Source organism: Acinonyx jubatus, chromosome A1 (genome assembly GCF_027475565.1).
Source record: "Acinonyx jubatus isolate Ajub_Pintada_27869175 chromosome A1, VMU_Ajub_asm_v1.0, whole genome shotgun sequence".
Lineage (NCBI taxonomy): Eukaryota > Metazoa > Chordata > Mammalia > Carnivora > Felidae > Acinonyx > Acinonyx jubatus.
In genome coordinates, this window is record NC_069380.1 from 135,972,865 (window position 1) to 135,991,370 (window position 18,506).

The 18,506-nt window shown below is 32.5% G+C and overlaps 1 protein-coding gene across 1 annotated transcript in view; it reads left to right on the top strand.

Annotated features, from left to right (window-relative positions):
• The window catches only part of FCHO2 (FCH and mu domain containing endocytic adaptor 2), a 120,864-nt gene that overhangs the window by 80,435 nt on the left and 21,923 nt on the right, over window positions 1-18,506 (top strand). The window contains 8 exon segments of the mRNA XM_027040156.2: window positions 713-770; window positions 1,050-1,225; window positions 2,692-2,703; window positions 3,174-3,198; window positions 4,822-4,864; window positions 7,265-7,359; window positions 12,115-12,218; window positions 16,576-16,705. Of these exon segments, the coding sequence (XP_026895957.2) occupies window positions 713-770; window positions 1,050-1,225; window positions 2,692-2,703; window positions 3,174-3,198; window positions 4,822-4,864; window positions 7,265-7,359; window positions 12,115-12,218; window positions 16,576-16,705 (643 nt within the window).

An 18,506-nucleotide genomic window follows, 5' to 3' on the forward strand; every position in this document is an offset into this window, starting at 1 on the left:
TCTCCATCAGTTCTGAGTTACAGATCATCTTTGATCTGTTATATACATATTTTTAAATTGTTGGAGGTGTATCTTCAGGGTAAATTCTTAGAAATTGAATTCCTGGGTGGGAGAGTAAATATGTTTCTACTTTTGTTAGATAATGCTAAATTTCTTTCTGTAGAGATTGTACTATTTTTTATTTATACCAGCAAAGCCTAAGAGTACATTTTCCCACAGTTATGCCAACAGAATATATTTTCAAGCTTTTGAAATTTGCCTGGCTCATGGGTAAGATGATTATTTTAGTATAGTTTTAATTTTCTTGGTCATCTTTAATTTCTGTTTTTTTCTGTATTTTTGATAAATATTTCCATTTATTGAGACTGTCAGCCCTCTGATTTCATCATCTCTCATTTCCACTTTGAAGACTGGGATGAAAATTTGGTTATCTACAGAACTGTTGGTGTTCCTGCTCAAACACCTATTTTCTTCCTTTCAGTGCTTCTCCTACTTAATTTTATAGTGCTTTTCTCTTTCAGACATCTGAAGCATAAAGTGTGATCTGAAGCTAACTTAACCAAAAAGATGTAACTTTTCCACTTAATTATTGTATGAGCCTGTTGGTATTTGATAAATGACATAGCCCCTATAATAGTTGAAGCTATTTTGCTAATCTTTTGTATTTCTGTAGTAGGATCCATGATTACAGTTTTTATTTTTCTTCCCATAGAACATTCCTGATGTAGATGAAGAAGGCTATAGTATAAAACCAGAAGCAAATCAGAATGATATCCTTTCATCATTTGGATATTCCTATGGATTGTGTTAGCATATAAGTAGACAGTTATAACAAAATGATCTGTTGTTTAATAAAAACTTCAAATTTTTAATTATAATAAAATGTGACTCCATAATAGTTTGACATGTTTTTACTAATGAGTTAGTAGTTCTGTTTCTGTGAAAGTCTACCTTATCTCTTAAAGGTTTTATATTCCTTTTTGTAAATGTATGAAAACTGGTTATGCATTAAGATCACTTAAGAACCGAATTCTTTAACTGATACTCACATACCAAAGAAAACCATTTCTACTCATCTAGTGATTCTGATTCTGAAGATGAAGAACCAAAGAAATATCGGATAGAAATCAAACCTGTGCATCCAAATAACTCACATCACACAATGGCTTCCTTGGATGAATTAAAAGTATCTATAGGAAATATCACACTGTCCCCAGCAATATCTGTAAGTAAGAATAAGAGCAAGTTCGTACTCTTCATGTAGAAGCCTTATTTTTTTTTAACCTTATCTACTTGCATCTGCTTAATTTTAGGAATAATAAAATAAAATATCATTAGGAATAGTTAATTAAGCATATTGGATAAGGAAATATTTTATAATTTGTCGTCAGTTTTATTGAGGTCTCCAGTGTCTGATTTTTATATAGGCAAATGAATTTGAGTTTGGCTTAGTTTTGTTTCCTTTTGAAAGTTTTACTGGGAAACAAAAATGTAGAAAATCTATTTCTGCCATTTATTTTATTTTCCAGTCTGTATGTTTCAGAAATTTGAACTGGCAGTATTAATCTTTTCCTCATCTAATTTTAAAGTTTTTCATCCATATTTTATGAACTTTATATGAACAGGAATTCAGTAAAAATGGATTTAAACATTAAGTTATGTGTCTGCATGCTTTTGCAACTGCAATATTTGTTTTTTCATACTTTTTATTAAAAAAGGCAAATATAAGAATTCTTAGTGATAATGGTTAGTTCCTCAATTCTAAGATCCCATATTTAACAGCTTTTGGAGGAGAAAAAAATCACCATAGCTAATCTTTCCATTGATGTCATAGTCTAAATTCAGGAATGTTAAACAATGAGAAAAAAGCATGTCTTAGAATGACAGTTTATCTGTACATGCTCATCATAACTGATATTATACCTGTTGTCCTTGATAATACAGAATAAGTATTACCCATTTCATATTTTTTTATTATATACTGTTATTGTATATTTTAAGAAGTCTGTATTTGGGAAAAAGTTTTTTTCTCTCAGTCATGCACTTTTAGAATTTATTTTTTTGTACAAAAAAGACTGATTTCTGAAGTGAGGTTTTATTCTCCCATTGCTATTTAACCTTAAGATTAACACCCAAATTAAATTATGATATATATATGTACACATATATACATATATGTATACACATACATATATATCTACACACATATATATATGAAGTAGGCAGCTATGAAATGACTAAAAATTTTTATTATATAAGAATACAACTAATTTTAAAAATATGTGTAAATAAAACAAAAGCCTAGAGGAATATATACCAGAATGTTAAGCACCTTGCTCTTGTTAGTGAAAGCATTAGTGGTTTTAAATTTTCTTTGTACTTTTCTCTCTCTTCTATTTTTTAAAAAACTGAACATTCTAGTTTCATACTGAGAAAATAAATAATAATGAGAACAGTTTAATAGTTAATATTGGGTTTGAAAAGAGGATATTTTGAGTATATTTTATTGAGCAGTGTGCTCATCTAGCTCATGTCCCCTACCCCAAACAATGCTCTGCATGTGTTTTAAGGTGTATAGATTTTTAGGTATGGTTTAGAAGGTAATAGACCAATTATGAAACCAAGAAAATAAGCTGTTTTAAATTCTAAAATGTACACTATGTCTTTCTTTTTCTTTCCATGTACTACTAGAGACACAGCCCAGTAAGTGCAAGATTTTATATTATTACCTATGGACTTAAAAAAATCATTTTAATGTTTGAACATTGTTTTTCAGAATACTTGTGTTAAGTTTTTTAAATTTGCAGATCAAAGTATCTTGCTGTAGGCACTAACATTTTCATATTTTAAAACTTATGAGTGTTAAAGATACATGTATTATCTTTTACTATAAAAAATACTGCATTTTTAACAATTTTTATGTAGTTTACAGTTGAGCAGATATACCGAAAACAACTTAAAGTTAGGTCCCAGTAATATTTTATGAAGTAGGCTCCTGGCTGGCTCAGCCAGAGCATGCAACTCTTGGTCTGCATTGTGAGTTCAAGCCCTGTGTTGGGTGTGGAGCCTACTTAAAAAATAAAAAATATATTAAGAAAAATTTTTATGAAGTATTTCATTACCAAATTAAATTATTTGTTTAACAACTTTTAGTTTTTGCTTTTCTCTTTTAGGTGCAGATGAATAGGAATTCATCTAGTAAGTTTGACATTTAAATTGATTATTTTATATCTATTAAAATTTATCAGGCAATTTGCTGAGCTTATGGTAGCTATTTATTTATTTATTTATTTATTTATTTATTTATAGAAATAAATGCTTTGTTCTCATCATGACTGTTAGCAACAGACTAGATGGATACTTACTTTAAACAGGAGACAACTTAAGTATACTATTTATTTTAGCATTTAGACATGCCTTTAAATTTAACACTTGGCTACAACATTTTTCAGAAATCAACAAAGCCAAATAGTAGCTTCTGTTTGAGAATGTAACATACATAACTCAGCCTCATGAGCCAGAAGGCACTATGAGAATGAGTAAGCTTTAGCTTTACTTATTTGTCCTATCACAATTGCAGTTTCTCTTCCATGGTTTTTACAAGACCATTGCTCTAACCTCTGAGCTATGGAGCCACCCTACTTCCATGGTTTTTAGTATAGTAACTTAATTATACTAAAAAAATTTAGGGGGTTGTTAACATCTTATGCAGAGTCATGCATTAAAATAACAAAGGTGAGAAAAATGGAGTTAAGGCATCCTACTCAAAAGTTATGCAATTTGTAAACAAAATGGTTAATATAAACCGTAACATCAATCCTATTAAAAATTCTAGCACAGTGAAAAAGACCTATTAAATGCATTATATCAAACTAAAAGTAGGATTTTACTTTAAAAAAAAAATGGTGAGTAGCTTGATGATAGGGGATGTGGGGAAAATGAGGATAAAAGTGGGCTCCTTTTATGGAGTTATGGAGATAAGGGCAAATTGTAGAAACATGGAGGAGAACAGCACAGTAAGTACTTTGAGGCCAAAAAAAGGGCCACATTGAGCCAGATGGGACATTGTGACATGAAGGGGCATCATATACAGTGTGGTATTCCTTGTAGTTTGCTGCAGTTACCTATGTTGATACATTTTGCATTCATCAACTACATGTTGGTGATTCAAGACATCAAAGTACAGGGAAATTTGCTTATGAACTAACATAACTTTTGCATATTACTGATGCTTTCCCCTCTGTATAATAGTTGCTAATGAAATGGTTCACATTACTATGCAAAAGGGAGCAAAACACACTATTTTATAAAGACTGTTGCTTTAGAGTGCTATAAAAATTTTAATTTTTCGAGATACGACATCCTTCAAGAATTAACTACTTTTGGTCAATATAATCATTAATAATATTCTTACAGCTTGAAAAAATGCTTTCATGATTCATCACTTATCATTTTTGAGTAATACTTAAGTATTTGAACATATATGTTCTAATTTTTAAAGTTCTAGCCCATATTTTTTTCATCTGAACACCAATTTTATTTTCATGAATATGACAGTTTAGTTGACTTAAGTAGTTTCTTACCAGAGGTGTTAAATGAAGATATAGCAGGAGTTCAGTTATTATTTTGATATTCTTAAGTCTGTTAGAAAACTTGCTAAAGGCTTATTTTCCTTTTCTTCATAATTAAAAAAATTCGATTTATGTTATCAATTCCATAATTTTTAAATTGTTCATAGTAATGAGATATATTAGTGTCTCTTTCCATTTAAGTATTTTATTACTCAGATTATGAATTGTTTCATATTTTGATTTTAATTAGGTGAAGAGCTAACAAAATCGAAGCCATGTGCTGGATCTAATGAGTAAGTTTCACATTTTTTTATTTTTAAATAGACTATATTTAGAGCAATTCTAGGTTCATAACAAAATTCAGGTGAGGATACAGTTTTTGCATGTATATTCTCTGCTCCCACATATACCCAGCCTCCTTCACTATCATAATCCCCCATTAGAATGAAACATTTGTTAAAATTTTTGAGCCTACCCTGACACATCGTCACCCAAAGTCTGTGGTTTACATTAAGATTCACTCTTGGTCTTGTATGTCCTATGAGTTTTGACAAACGGTCAAGGACGTGTGTCTCCATACATTATAGTGTCATACAGAATAGTTTAACTGTGCCCTCCACCTATTCATCCTTCCCTCTTTAATGTGTTTAGATATCATTCTTTTATACTTTTTTCTTAGAAAATTTTACTATCTTTGCAGTTTCAATTAGAGTACAGTGTTGTTTATCCTCTAAGCTGTGAATTATTCTTTGGGGTTTCTGGTTGTTTTAAATTATTTCTCACTTGACCCTATTTTTTATAATTTTTAAAAAAATCCATTTAACTGTATTTGGCCTTGGTGGCTTTACTACTTCTAAATAAATGGTAGTGTCCCAAGTTCATATATGTCTGTATTTTAACTAGTTATTCTAATGGAAATTTTCTCATTTTTTTCCTTCAATTATTGGCTGTAACCCTGTAAAATATACTGCACTTTTAATGAACTTCAACAAGAAGATGTCTCAAGTTAAAAAAGGAGAGGGCTAGAAACCATGTTGCTAGCTCTTTTTAAAAAGGAAAAAATACTTTAAGCCAGTGTTTCTTTCATGCGTTTTTTTTTTCATTTCTTTATCTGTCAGTAAGAATATATTCTTTTAATGTTTTTTTTCTTTTGTGTAAGTAAAAGTAGTCTTCATTAAATGGAGAGTTTAAAATTATTTAATACTTTTAAAGTTAGGCATTAATTGAGCACAGTGGTGGTATTCATTTATCATTTTAAAAGGTAAAGTTCAGTGTTTTAAAATTTTGTTTTCAGTAATTTATGCAGTTGTGATCCTAGGTTTTAAATACAAGGTGTGGTATGCTTCCATGTAAGTGCGTGTTGAGGTACTAGATATGTGCTTATAGATAACTGTACCATTTTTATTGTAATGAGCCTGTTTTCTAAGATATGAGAACATAATGTTAAAAATTAATGGCTGTTTGATACGTTAAAATACTGTTTTAATGGGATTAATTTTTTTTTTATATCTTATATATAATTTTTACTTGTCAGTCATATCTCTGTAAAGCTAGAAAAAAATTTTAAAAAAGAGGTAGTGGCAAAGTTCAGGTACTATAGGATCTTAGAGATGAGACATCTTAAAAGGTGTATGACTAAAATGAAAAAAAAGAAACATTGATTTAAAAGTTTTTATTAAAGTAAAGAGCTGCAAGTTCAATCTTGAGAGTAACTAGGCCAGTGGATTCCAAGGGGTCAGTAGAGGGAAATCTTTGGTATGCAGCATGTTGACTTTTTTGAAACTTGAATTTTGGTGTTCTTGATGCTTTTGTCCATAGTCTTGGTTACCTTTCATAAAAAGACCTGAGTGACCCAAACATTTCAGTAGACTGCCTCAGTGACCCAGGCTGTGGATTGCCCAGGGAGAGGTCCTGCCCTTGCATGATCTACTATAACAATCAGGCCTTTGAAGGTTATATCAGGGTTATATCAAGTAAGCTGTTGGGCTTATTTCTGTACTTGACAATTTCAAAGATGAAAGAAGAGGATAAATAGATATTTTTTTAAATTATTTTTGGGGACGGAAGGGAGAGAAAGAAATCTGCGCTGTCATCTCAGAGCTCAATGCAGGACTTGAACTCAGGAAACAAACCATGAGGTCATGACCTGAACCAATATCAAGAGTTGGATGCTTAAGCGACTGAGCCACCCAGGCGCCCCTAAAGATTTTTTAAAAAGTACTTAAATATGACCTTATAAAATTTGTACCTGATTTCCTATCACTTAAAGAAATTTTCTATCCATGACTTGGGGCTAGGACACTATTGTAGGATTAATTAAGTACCTTTCTGTCCGTAGGCAGCTGTTTTAGACCCTTTTATTCCTTTGTTGTAAAGCTGAAATGATTTCTGTTCTTAGAACCCCAAAGATTGCTAGAGTATAACAAGGTGTGATTGATGGGAATTAATCTTCTCTATTCCACCCTAGCGATTTCACATAATGTTATTGGAGGGTCTGCTTATAGCAGTTAACGAATTATTTATTAATATAAAATTTTAATTTAAACTTTCCTCACATATTCCATTGGTAGAATGCCCAACTTTTAAATCATATATATTTAGCTATTCCAATTCTGTGATATAAAAATAAGTGACTAGATTTTATACTAATAAAATATTCCTTAATTAAATCTGTTTTTTAAATGTTATGGTAGGAAGGGGACCAGCGATTTACTTGCTTGGGATCCCCTGTTTGGACCATCTCTTGATTCATCTTCTTCTACTTCACTAACTTCGTCGTCATCATCAGGTAAATGTATATAAATATATATGTATATATATATATATATATTTAAAGTGAGGAATGCATTACTTTTTTCCTAATTGATTTGTTCATTACTTGTGTGTTGTTCTTAACAATCAAAAGTATTTTTAACTTGTCCTCGCATATTGCCAGGTAAAAGTGATTTTGTACTGGTTCTCTTAACTTAGCTGAAAGACCCTATGGCTTAAACAAAAATACATCAAACCAGTTTTTTTTTTCATTCATGTATTTACTTCTATGCATCATTCCCTTATCTGTGCCCAAATAATTTTTTTTCCCAATATTTTATTTTCTTAAGTAATCTCTACTTCCAGCATGGGGCTCAAACCCACAACCCCAAGATTAAGACTTGCATGCTCCAAACACGGAGCCATTCAGGCACCCCACAACATGTTTATAGATAATTCCACTGCATGAATGTGCATTAATGTAACCAGTCCTTTTTTATTGGACATTTGAATTGCATCCAATTTTCTAGTGTTGTGAACATCCATGAATAGAACACATTTTGTGTACATGTTTCATAATATCCTTATAATTTATCAGTACAACGTTTGAATCCCATTCAAAAGATATCAAAAGATATACCCATTGATATTTATTGCCAAACTGCTTTCCAGAAAGGTGTTAGTGCTTCCCAAGCAATATATAAAAGAACTTGATGAATGCTTTTTAGTTGGTGTTTTGACAAGAATGTGTTCTCTTTTCTTCAAAATATAAAATCCGATTAGCCAACAATCAAAGCAAGCATCCAAATGCTTGTTGAATAAAATCACTGCTTGTTCAAAGCAAAAAAATAAAACAAAATTCACTTTAAGTTGATCTTCTGCCTTCTCTGGGATTTCAGAAATGCCATTCAGTATTTGAGGTTAGGAGAGTGGTAGAATGGTTGGAGAGAGCTTGAATTGACTGAGTTCCTGTCATGTTGCTCTGCTAGGAGCTGCATATCGTCTATTTAAGTTCATTAACTGCTCCATGAAGTCCATTTTATTGTCCCTGTTTTGTAGATGAAAAAACGTAAAGCTCGAAGATGATCAGGAACTTCTGTAAGAGCATATAAATTGGAAATGATGAAGCATCTGATCAGATCTGGATCTTATAATTAGAAAGTCTTTGTTCATTGCACTCTGACATATTAACTAAACAATAATCCATGCTGAATCATTTTACTACTAATGAAATAAACACTAGTATTTAAAATTAGATTATTTATAAACCAATTTTTAAAAGAAATTATAGATTTTAGGCAACCTTAACTCCAATTTGGAATTTTGAAGGGAAAGTGCTCTGTATCTAATACTTTGTAAAATAGCAAGAAACAACAAAAGACAGTTGAACGTATTCTGAAGTGGCATTACAGCCTTCCTCAGTGGGCTTGTTAGTAGTTTTATAAAACTAAACTTAATAGATTATATAAGGAAGGTTAATTGTACAGGCAAAACTGAAGTTGTCATGAAGGTCTCTTTTTATTTATTTATTTATTTATTTATTTATTAATGTTTATTTATTTTTGAGACAGAGAGAGACAGAGCATGAACGGGGGAGGGTCAGAGAGAGAGGGAGACACAGAATCTGAAACAGGCTCCAGGCTCTGAGCTGTCAGCACAGAGCCTGACACGGGGCTCGAACTCACGAGCCATGAGATCATGACTGGAGCCAAAGTCGGACGCTTAACCGACTGAGCCACCCAGGCACCCCTAGGTCTTGTTTTTGTTTAGTAAAAATGTCAGAATGGTGTTTTGTATTTAGAATGAAGAAGGTCATAAGTAGTGTATTTTAATTTTGTTAATACACTTTTATGAATTATTTTTCAGAATCCTTAATGAAAATTTTCACATTGAAAATCAGAGGCTTTAGTGATACAGAAATTTCTTCCTAACTCTGCCCTTAGTTTCTCTTTTTTTTTTTTAAATTTTTTTTAATGTTTATTTCTGAGACAGAGTGACAGAGCATGAGTGGGGGAGGGGCAGAGAGAGAGGAGACACAGAATCCGAAGCAGGCTCCAGGCTCTGAACTGTCAGCTGCGAGGCTCGAACTCACAGACGGCGAGATCATGACCTGAGCCAAAGTCAGACGCTCAAGCGACTGAGCCACCCAGGCACCCCTCTCTTTTTCTTTAACACAGTTTCTTACTTTTCAAAAAAGTTCTCTTTTCCTCTTGCTGTCTGAAGAATGTTTCACCCCTATCACTTTTAATTTCAGACAAAAAGGATTCATTTTCATTTAGTGGCCATTTGATGTGCAGTAGCTAGGAAATAAAACATTTATTAACCGTTTGCTACTTTTTAAGTTCACTTTCATATGCATTTTTAAACCTTTCTATATAGTCTGAAAAATGATATCAAATTACTTTGCCTTTCAGGGAATGTTAGTCGTGTTGAAAAGAGATGATGATACGAGTCTAAAAAGGTGTAAAGGTGATAGTGCTGTGTTACGCAACAAGTGCCTAACTGGCTAGTAGTAAAACTCCCAACATGTTAGGAGGTAAGACAGACTAAATAAATCAGTTTTGGAGTTAATACAAAAAACCAGCCTTAAAAAAAAAAAAAAGCATAATATTTTTCAAAATGTTATTTTCAGGGATTTTTGCTGAGCACCAGAGCTCAATTAATCTACAGGCAGAGAAGATATAGTCTATAGTAAGGTTTATCAGAGGAGGGGTTTGTTTATATATAAATATTTATACTTTTACCAGCTGTTAAGAGTTACCTTTTACTTCTCTGGGCAAACAGGAATAATTGTGGCTTTATATATTTTTGACCTTGAGTTTTACTCTTATGTTCTTTAAGTTTCTTATGGTCATACTTAATTTCCTCGGTTAATAGAAAGTTTGAGCTCCTGCTTTTCTTCCTGTATTACTATATTTTTCTAGTTTTGAGGGACTAAAATAACATTAACCGGAAATGAGAAAACTATTTGGCTATGTAGATTCATATTTTTGTTCTAGAATTTTCCTGTTGCTTCTGGTTTTCAACTGCTTTCTCCTTCTTCCACTGAACTTAGAAAGAACGCATCACAAACTCTTTGTCTCCCACTGATTTGAGTGTATGGTAATTGAATCTTTCCTTGAAACCAGCATGTTTTTGGACTTTGAAAAAGCAAATTGTGGTTATTTAAAAGAGCTGAATGTTAACAGTTCTACCAGGCTTGGTTTGAGTCAGTCTTAATACATTGACAATCCATTTGTCAGTCATGAAGCTCAGGTATACATACCTATCTCTACTATGTTACATTCTCATAAGCTTGAAATGCCTTGAGTAGTGATGAGTGCTGGTTTCATTGATAACGAACCTGTCTTTAAAGTAAGTATGTCATGGGGCACCTGGGTGGCTCAGTCGGTTGAGCCTCCGACTTCAGCTCAGGTCATGATCTCACAGTCCATGAGTTCGAGCCCCACGTCAGGCTCTGCTCTGACAGCTCAGAGCCTGCAGCCTGTTTCAGATTGTCTCCCTCTCTCTCTGCTCCTCCCCTGCTCATGCTCTGTCTCTCTCTGTCTCAAAAATAAATTAAAAAATAAATTTAAAAAAACATTTAAAAAAAAGTAAGTAGTATTCACTGGAAGAAGGCAACAGCCTTGGGACCTACATAGGGGTTCTTAGCAGCTTTTTATTGTTTTCTTCAAGCAGCTGGAACTATGCGTGTATCTATTATCCCTTCATTGTATGTGCTTTCTGAATGATTCCATACCCCTCATGCCTTTACTTTCACTCCTGTGTGACTACCTTTTTCTTTAGCTCTTTTCCTGTCACCTCTATTCTCCTTCCTTTCACACCTGCATTCCTCTGACAGTGACCATGGATCCTCAGCCTTTTGTTTCTCCATGGATATACTTAGGCCCATTCATATATTTTTAACTTTGCACATCTGCAAACTTAACTTAATGAATTGTATTCTTCCCATCCATATTCTCTTCTTCAGTTTGAATTACAGTCCCATCTTTTAGATTGAAGCAAAGGGATTTGAAAATCATTTAAAATACCATGATTTAAACATATCAGCTTCCATTCTTCACTTTCGTTTTGGTTATGCTAATACATTTGTGAATTGTGATGATGTACACTTGAATTTCATTAATTTCTACTACGATGGAGTTATTTTTAATTAGAATTACTCTGGTTAGTATCTGATTTATAAAATGGCAAAATTTGTAAATGGCATTGAAAAACAGTAAACATTAAATTTATGTAGGATTTAAGAACAGGAATTTTTTCATAAATAAGGTATTTTTAATACTTTTAATTATCACCAGAAACTTTACAGTGTAGTTCAACTTGTAATTTGACCTTTAAGTTTAATTAAGGTAAGTGTTTTATTTAGAGTTCATGTGAAGGTGTTGCTTCAAAGGCTTGGTCTTGCATTTCTGTAAGTAGATGTATTGGCAATAAACTAAAGACCTTAGGCCTGAAATTGGTGTATTTTTACTAGCTAATTTATCATTTTATCTTTTTATAGGTGTAAAGAATTGAAACAGGAATACACTTTATATCGTGTGTGAATTCTACTGAAAAGTCAATGTTTTGTTTTTTAGGAATATTGTTAGCTTCAAGAAAAGCATATTTGATAGACTTCCAGTATTTCAACAAGTATCTATAATTATATTATAGATATATAATATGTATATTACAAAACTCCTGAAAAATTAGCTTTGAGTCCTAAGAATTCCTCTATAATAGAATGTATTTATGTAAGGTTTGTTACATACTAATGGTTTTCTTCAAATTCTCTTTTTCCCCCTACCAGCCAGGCCCACAACTCCTCTTTCTGTAGGCACCATTGTCCCACCTCCAAGGCCTGCTTCCAGACCAAAGCTTACTTCAGGCAAACTCAGTGGGATTAATGAAATAGTATGTACTCAGGTTTTTTTTTTTTTTTAATTATAACTGTTTGATTTAAGATGCAAATAGTTTTCTATATACCCCTTTACCATTAAATGCTTGAAATTATCTACTTGAGTCTTCAAATTATAGGAAAATTTTTCTAGCCAACACTTCCTTTACTTCCTCATGTTACATGGAGCAAGACATTGTTCGGGAAGAAAGGAGATTTCCTGAGAAAGTTAGCACATTATAAGAATAACCATTTAGTACCCATTCTTTCACAATTAAGAAGCAATTTTCATATAATTCTGCTGTAAGTCAAATATTATGGAAGAGATGGTGACCTTTTCCTAGGGTTTAGAAGTGTACTGCCAGGAGAATCCTGGAGGGAATCTAGTCCAGCTTTATTTTATGTATAAAGAGACTGGAGGTGATGGTGATGTTACTTAACTGGCTTGTGAAAGTACATGTTGCTTAAAGAAAAAAAACATTGGTCTACAAAAGTTGTCAGATAACTAAAGAAAATGTATGAGTTATATTCAGAGAGAGACTTTCCCAAACCAGTCTTCTTGCTTCTTACCTACTGTGTGTCATGTTTTACACTAATTGCCAGTATTAAATTTCTGAAAGTCAAGCTTAATCTTCTTTTTCTCTAGATAGACCTCTCCATTGGTTGCCTGTAGTCCATGTGGTTGAATGTACAAGGCTCTTTAAAAAGGTGCCTCAGCAACCTGCATTATTACCAGACTAACTGTCCAACTTTCTCCTCTTTGCAACTTAACATTCTAGCCATTTGAAACTTTCCACTGTTCCCCAAACACATCATGCTCTTTTATGTATCCACGTCTTACTTTGCAGCCTTTACGGAAATGCCCCTCAGTTGTTTATATAGGAAACTGCCCTCTTTTTTTTTTTTTTTTTTTTTAAGATCCAGCTAAATACCATCTAGCTAAATCCCTCTTTGATCATTACTTCTCCCCAAGTGGATTTAATCACTCTGTTCCTTATACCCACCCATGTACTTTGCTCATATTTCTCTTAGTGCACAAATTACATTGTATATACTTTCTTTGTGTGTGTTCCCCTCACTGGACTATGCCTTTGCCACGTTAGTACTTTGCATAATGCCTGTCACATAGGAGATGTTTCATGAAAAATCTAAAAGGCTTGAGCACCAAGTGCTGAAATAGTGACCTCTTTCTTTTGTTACCCTAACGAACAGACTTAAGGAAATGAGATCAAAGACTAGATACAAGCTGGTAAGGAGATAATTATTTTTCATAGAATATAAAAATGACTACCTCTTAATAACATGGGATTTTTTCCTGATTACAAAAGCAGTACATGATCATGTGAAATTTGGGAAATAGAGAAAACAAAATTAAAATCCCTTCCATATTTCATGACTCAAAGATATGCAGTTAACACTTTTATATATATCCTTTCATTAAGTTTTGAGTGCTTAAATATTCAGACTCAGTAAAATATAGTTGTTAAAAGCACAAGCTTATTAGTCAATAGTTACCTGAGCGACATTAGTCAAGTTATGTACTTGGAGTCTCTTATTTCCTTATAGGCAAAGAAGTATAAAGATAACAGGTGGTATGAGACTTCAGTGAGTTACTGTGTGTTAGATACTTAGAACATTGTGGAGTGGAAGTAATTGCTCAGAAAAGTTACTGTGAATGATATGTGTACATTTTTAATGTCAAACATACTTTTTATTCTTCACTTGAAAGTATTTTGGGAACACCTTTCAATTTCATGAATTACTCTTTATATTTCAAACTTATTTCAAGTGGTAGAATCTTTTGTCAAATAATCTTAAGTTGCAAGTGTATTAAATAAGTAAAATTGGGACTTTTATACTTGAATCTTTCATCCTTTACTCCCACCGCAGCCTTGAGAGCCTTCTAGAAACCACCCTTTGAGGGCTTCAGGGAGCACCATTTGAAACAGCTGCAGAGCATAAATGCTGTATCTTGTAACACCACTGTCAGCATTAAATTTCCAAAGGTTTTTAGAGACGTGATTTGACATTTAGTTTATTTCCAAGTTTTCATTAGTCAGCACTGTCTTAATGATTTCATTATAAACAGTGTCTTAATATCCTTTTGTTCTTCGCAGACTTTATGTTTAGTAAATTTTAAAGTGAAATTCATGAACTAAAGGGTATGCACCTTTTTTAAGACTCTTGATGATTATTACTGTATTGCCCACCAGAAAGTTTATGCTGATTTTAATTCTCTCCAGCTGTACATCGAAGTGCCCTTTTCCTTGCCTGCTTGGATGTGCACTTTTTTGGGGAGAGGGCACCTACCTTTCACTAGATGCTCAAAGGGTGTATAATCACACACCCTTTTCACATGCCTGTTGGGATTGCCTCATTGTTTAGAGCAGTGGTTTTCAAAGTTTGGTCCCCAGACTAGCAGCATTACCATCACCTAGGATTGGGAGAAATGTAGTTTCTCTGTCTCCATCCCAGACAAATCAGAAATTCTGGGAAGTGGCCCTCCAAGTGATTCTGATGCATGTTTAAGAACTGCTGTTTTTAAGTAGTGCTGTTCAACAGAAATATAACGCAGCAGATACTGAAGTTTTTCTAGTAGCCACATTAAAAACAGTAAAATTAACTGATTTTACTCAGTATATTAAAAAAAACATTTTACAGTGTAATCACTATAAAGATGGAGAGTTTCTTTTCTGTGTGTGCTAAGTCTTCAAAATCTGTCTGTTTTATACTTAGAACTCATCTCAAATTTGAACTAGCCACATTTCAAGTGCTGTGGCTACTGTACTGGACAGTGCCATTCCAAAATCAGAAAACCACTTAAGAGCTGTTTTTGTCTTTTCCTAGAAAGTTATAAAATGTGCATTCTAAACTGTAAATTGTAAAAATGTAGCCACATGGTATGGTCATGAGGCCATGTTGCTACAGGAGAAATTTCTCCTACAGTACATGGTCAAGATTTTTTCTAAGCTTATAGATTTCACATAGCTGTTGAGTTTAATATGTGTTTGACTTCATGCCTTGCACCACTTCCATCTGTATACAGAGCTGCATTTTTATGCCTTGCTATATTTTTTAAATCTAGTAGTTATTATAATCAGTCATCAAAAAGCTATTCTCTGGAACTAATAGTTCAAAAATAGTTAATTGAGGGAGTGGGAGGTTACTTAGTATAAAACACTTTGGATGGTACCTAATTTTTATGTGTCTATCTGTAAATTTATATTCATACAATAGAGAGTTGACTAATTTTAGTGTAGGAGTGCTTATAGGGTGTTTTGTTTTTGTTTTTTTGTCTTTAGTTTTTCATATTCCTCAAATAATTGAAGACAGGAACAGGATCTTTCTTGTTCACTGCTTTGTATCTAGTGTATCTAACCCATGGCTTGACCCATAGTGACACATAGTAGGCATTGAATAAGTATTATATTCATTTACGTAATACTTTCACAAGCAGGAAAATGTTATTTTTAACTAAGTTAAATATGCCTTATTTAAAAAAATGAAACCCTTTAGGAAGTGTTGCTCATGTATTATTGGAACACTTAGGAATGTGGAAGGAAAAAATCCATTCACCCAAGTAAAAGAAATGAACAGAAGTTCAAATTTTCATATGTATTTTTATGTTTAGAAAAGTGGGAAGGCAATAGAATTAAGATTTCCTCAAACGTCTTTTTTGAGTGAACTGTCTCAATGAGAAAGCGTTACAAGGAATTATAAAGGCAAATGTGGACAGATTTGTAAACACCAAAAAATAAAGGGCGAGCAAGATTTAGGGACAAAGTGTTTGCAGCAGATAAAGCAAAGGGTTAGTGAAAGCTCAGGTAATATTAAGCTCCCCCTAAACTAAATTAGACAAAGCCAACAAAGACAACTCCTAAAAGGTAAAATGCCCATCTTATTTTTATCTATTTTAAAATTATTTTTCCATCTAAGGCTCATCCATTCATTGCTGACAAAGGTGCAGAGAAATATTCTATTTATAGGGAGTAAAGTGAATAATCCTTTTGGGAAGCAGTTTGGCAGTATGTATGAAAGAAAAGCCTTCATGGTGTTTAAGCTTATAATTTAACCTCTGAAACTCTGTCTTAAGTATACTTATTGAAATAGAGAAAATGTTTAATGTATAAAGCTTCTCTTGACAGCATTATTTTAAAATAGCCTTCTCCGCCTTTAACATATTCTTGAAAATGATTTGACTTATGCCATCTCTATTTTTAGTTAAAAGAAACACTTTTAACTCTTCTAACTTTTTAGTTAAAAGAAAATAAATTTGGTTGATTATATTAAAATTAATCTTAACATACCTAAATATCTTTTCTAATAACAGAGGAATGGTTTTACCATTCTGGTAAATAACTTTTTGTTTTTAAGCCCAGGCCATTCAGCCCACCTGTAACTTCCAATACCAGCCCACCTCCTGCAGCTCCTTTAGCCCGGGCGGAAAGTTCTTCCTCTATCTCCTCTTCGGCTTCATTAAGTGCTGCCAATACTCCAACAGTAGGTAAGTGATTATCATAGATTATATGTGAAAGTTAGCATCCAAAGTATGATCAGGCTGAATTTTGTTTTTTAATGAGCTCGTGAAAAATTTAACATTAAGAAACTTCAGTTTTCTGTAGACACACCTGGCATTGTCAAACTAGCCACATTTTCCCTATCTGAATAGGAGAATTTTCTAACACTGTTAAGAATGCATCAAATTTATAAACTACTGACCAGTATAAATAATTGAAGGCTGTATATAATGCAGGCCTTTCTAATGTGAAGTGATGCTTACACTCCTAAGAGCTTTTAATAACGATTCAATTTAAGGAAGGAGTTTTGTGCTTGCAATTATATATTTCTATAAGAATTTAAATCCTCAAGATTTAAAAGTAGTAGATATCAGGACATAGGTATATAAACCTAAACCTAAATATTTAAAAGTAGTAGATATTAGGACATAGGTATATAAACCTAAACCCTAGCAAGTAAGTCCAATATTTTATTACATCTAGATTTTGCTCAAGACATTTTTTTATCTTCACTTTTATCTAATTTCTACAAATTCTTATTACTTTTCTCACCCACTGTTAGTATAACAAAACAGCTATAATGAGCACTTTATTCTTGTGTTTTGTTTGTATATGTGATTTTGTTAATTTTGGTTTTTGCAAACTGTATTTTAGTCATAAAAAACGTAGATGAATCTTTTTAGAAGTAGACATGTGGTCTGAGTAAACAGAATTAGCGTTAGGTCTCCATTTTCTCTAAATTATTTAAAGGGATTTGAATTTAATAGAATATATTTTTGATTGAGTAGGTACATACTTGTTTTTAGTCTGGGCCAGGGCAGGCAATAGTAGAACCACAGGTGAGGGAGGAAACAGGCAGGCTGGATATAATGTGGATCTTGTGCAACAAAGATACTTTAAATCTACCATAAAAGTTCCCTTTTTTAAAATTATGATGCTTATTCAGCTCTCTTTAAGTTTTTGATCCTTCTTATTTCTTGCAAATATTTTCTTTTCCTACAATATTTTATTTAAATATGATAGAAGATGATAATTTGATTGGGACACTCTCTGAAATTGAAAAGCACTGTGAGACTTCACAAGGTATTGTATCAAAAGCAATATATGTGTGTTGACTAATGATCCTAAAGTGTATCTAAAATACTTTGTTATCTCATTTTTTTCCTTTTTCAGCAATGTATGGTGTCTCAGAAGTCAAGAATAACTCTAAGGTTTAACTTTCTCAGTTTGTACTAATTATGTCCAGTTGCTGTATAGGATTTATTGATATCAAATCCCCAATTATAAAAACAGTATTTTTGCATTTTCTTCATCTCCTTGCTTTTTTTTCCTTCTCAACATTAAGAAATGTCCATAAATCTTACCCCTAAAGTTGTCAGAATCAGAGAAAAAGTGGTTAGAAAAGCAGCAGAAAGACTATGTTAGTTTAAATACTACCTTACCAGAGCAAAGGCTCTCCTAGGAAAGCCATCCATATAGTGAGGTGAAGTTAGAGGCAAAAAGGTATCAAATAGTTGGGAGTGTTTTTTACTCCTGGCTGTAAATAATTCTCCAAAAATATCCACTGATTATTACAGGAAGGTACCTCTTTCTTCAACTTTATAAGCTCTGCATTTTCAGAACATACGGTTGTTTAAATGTAGAACAATTAAACCAAAATTAGAACACATAATATCCTTATAAATACAGGTGATTTTTTTATTTCTAAGAAATTATGTATTTGGAATAATACATTATAAATTTAGACTTTTATACTTAGTTTAAGGACTCGATACAGGAAATATGCAA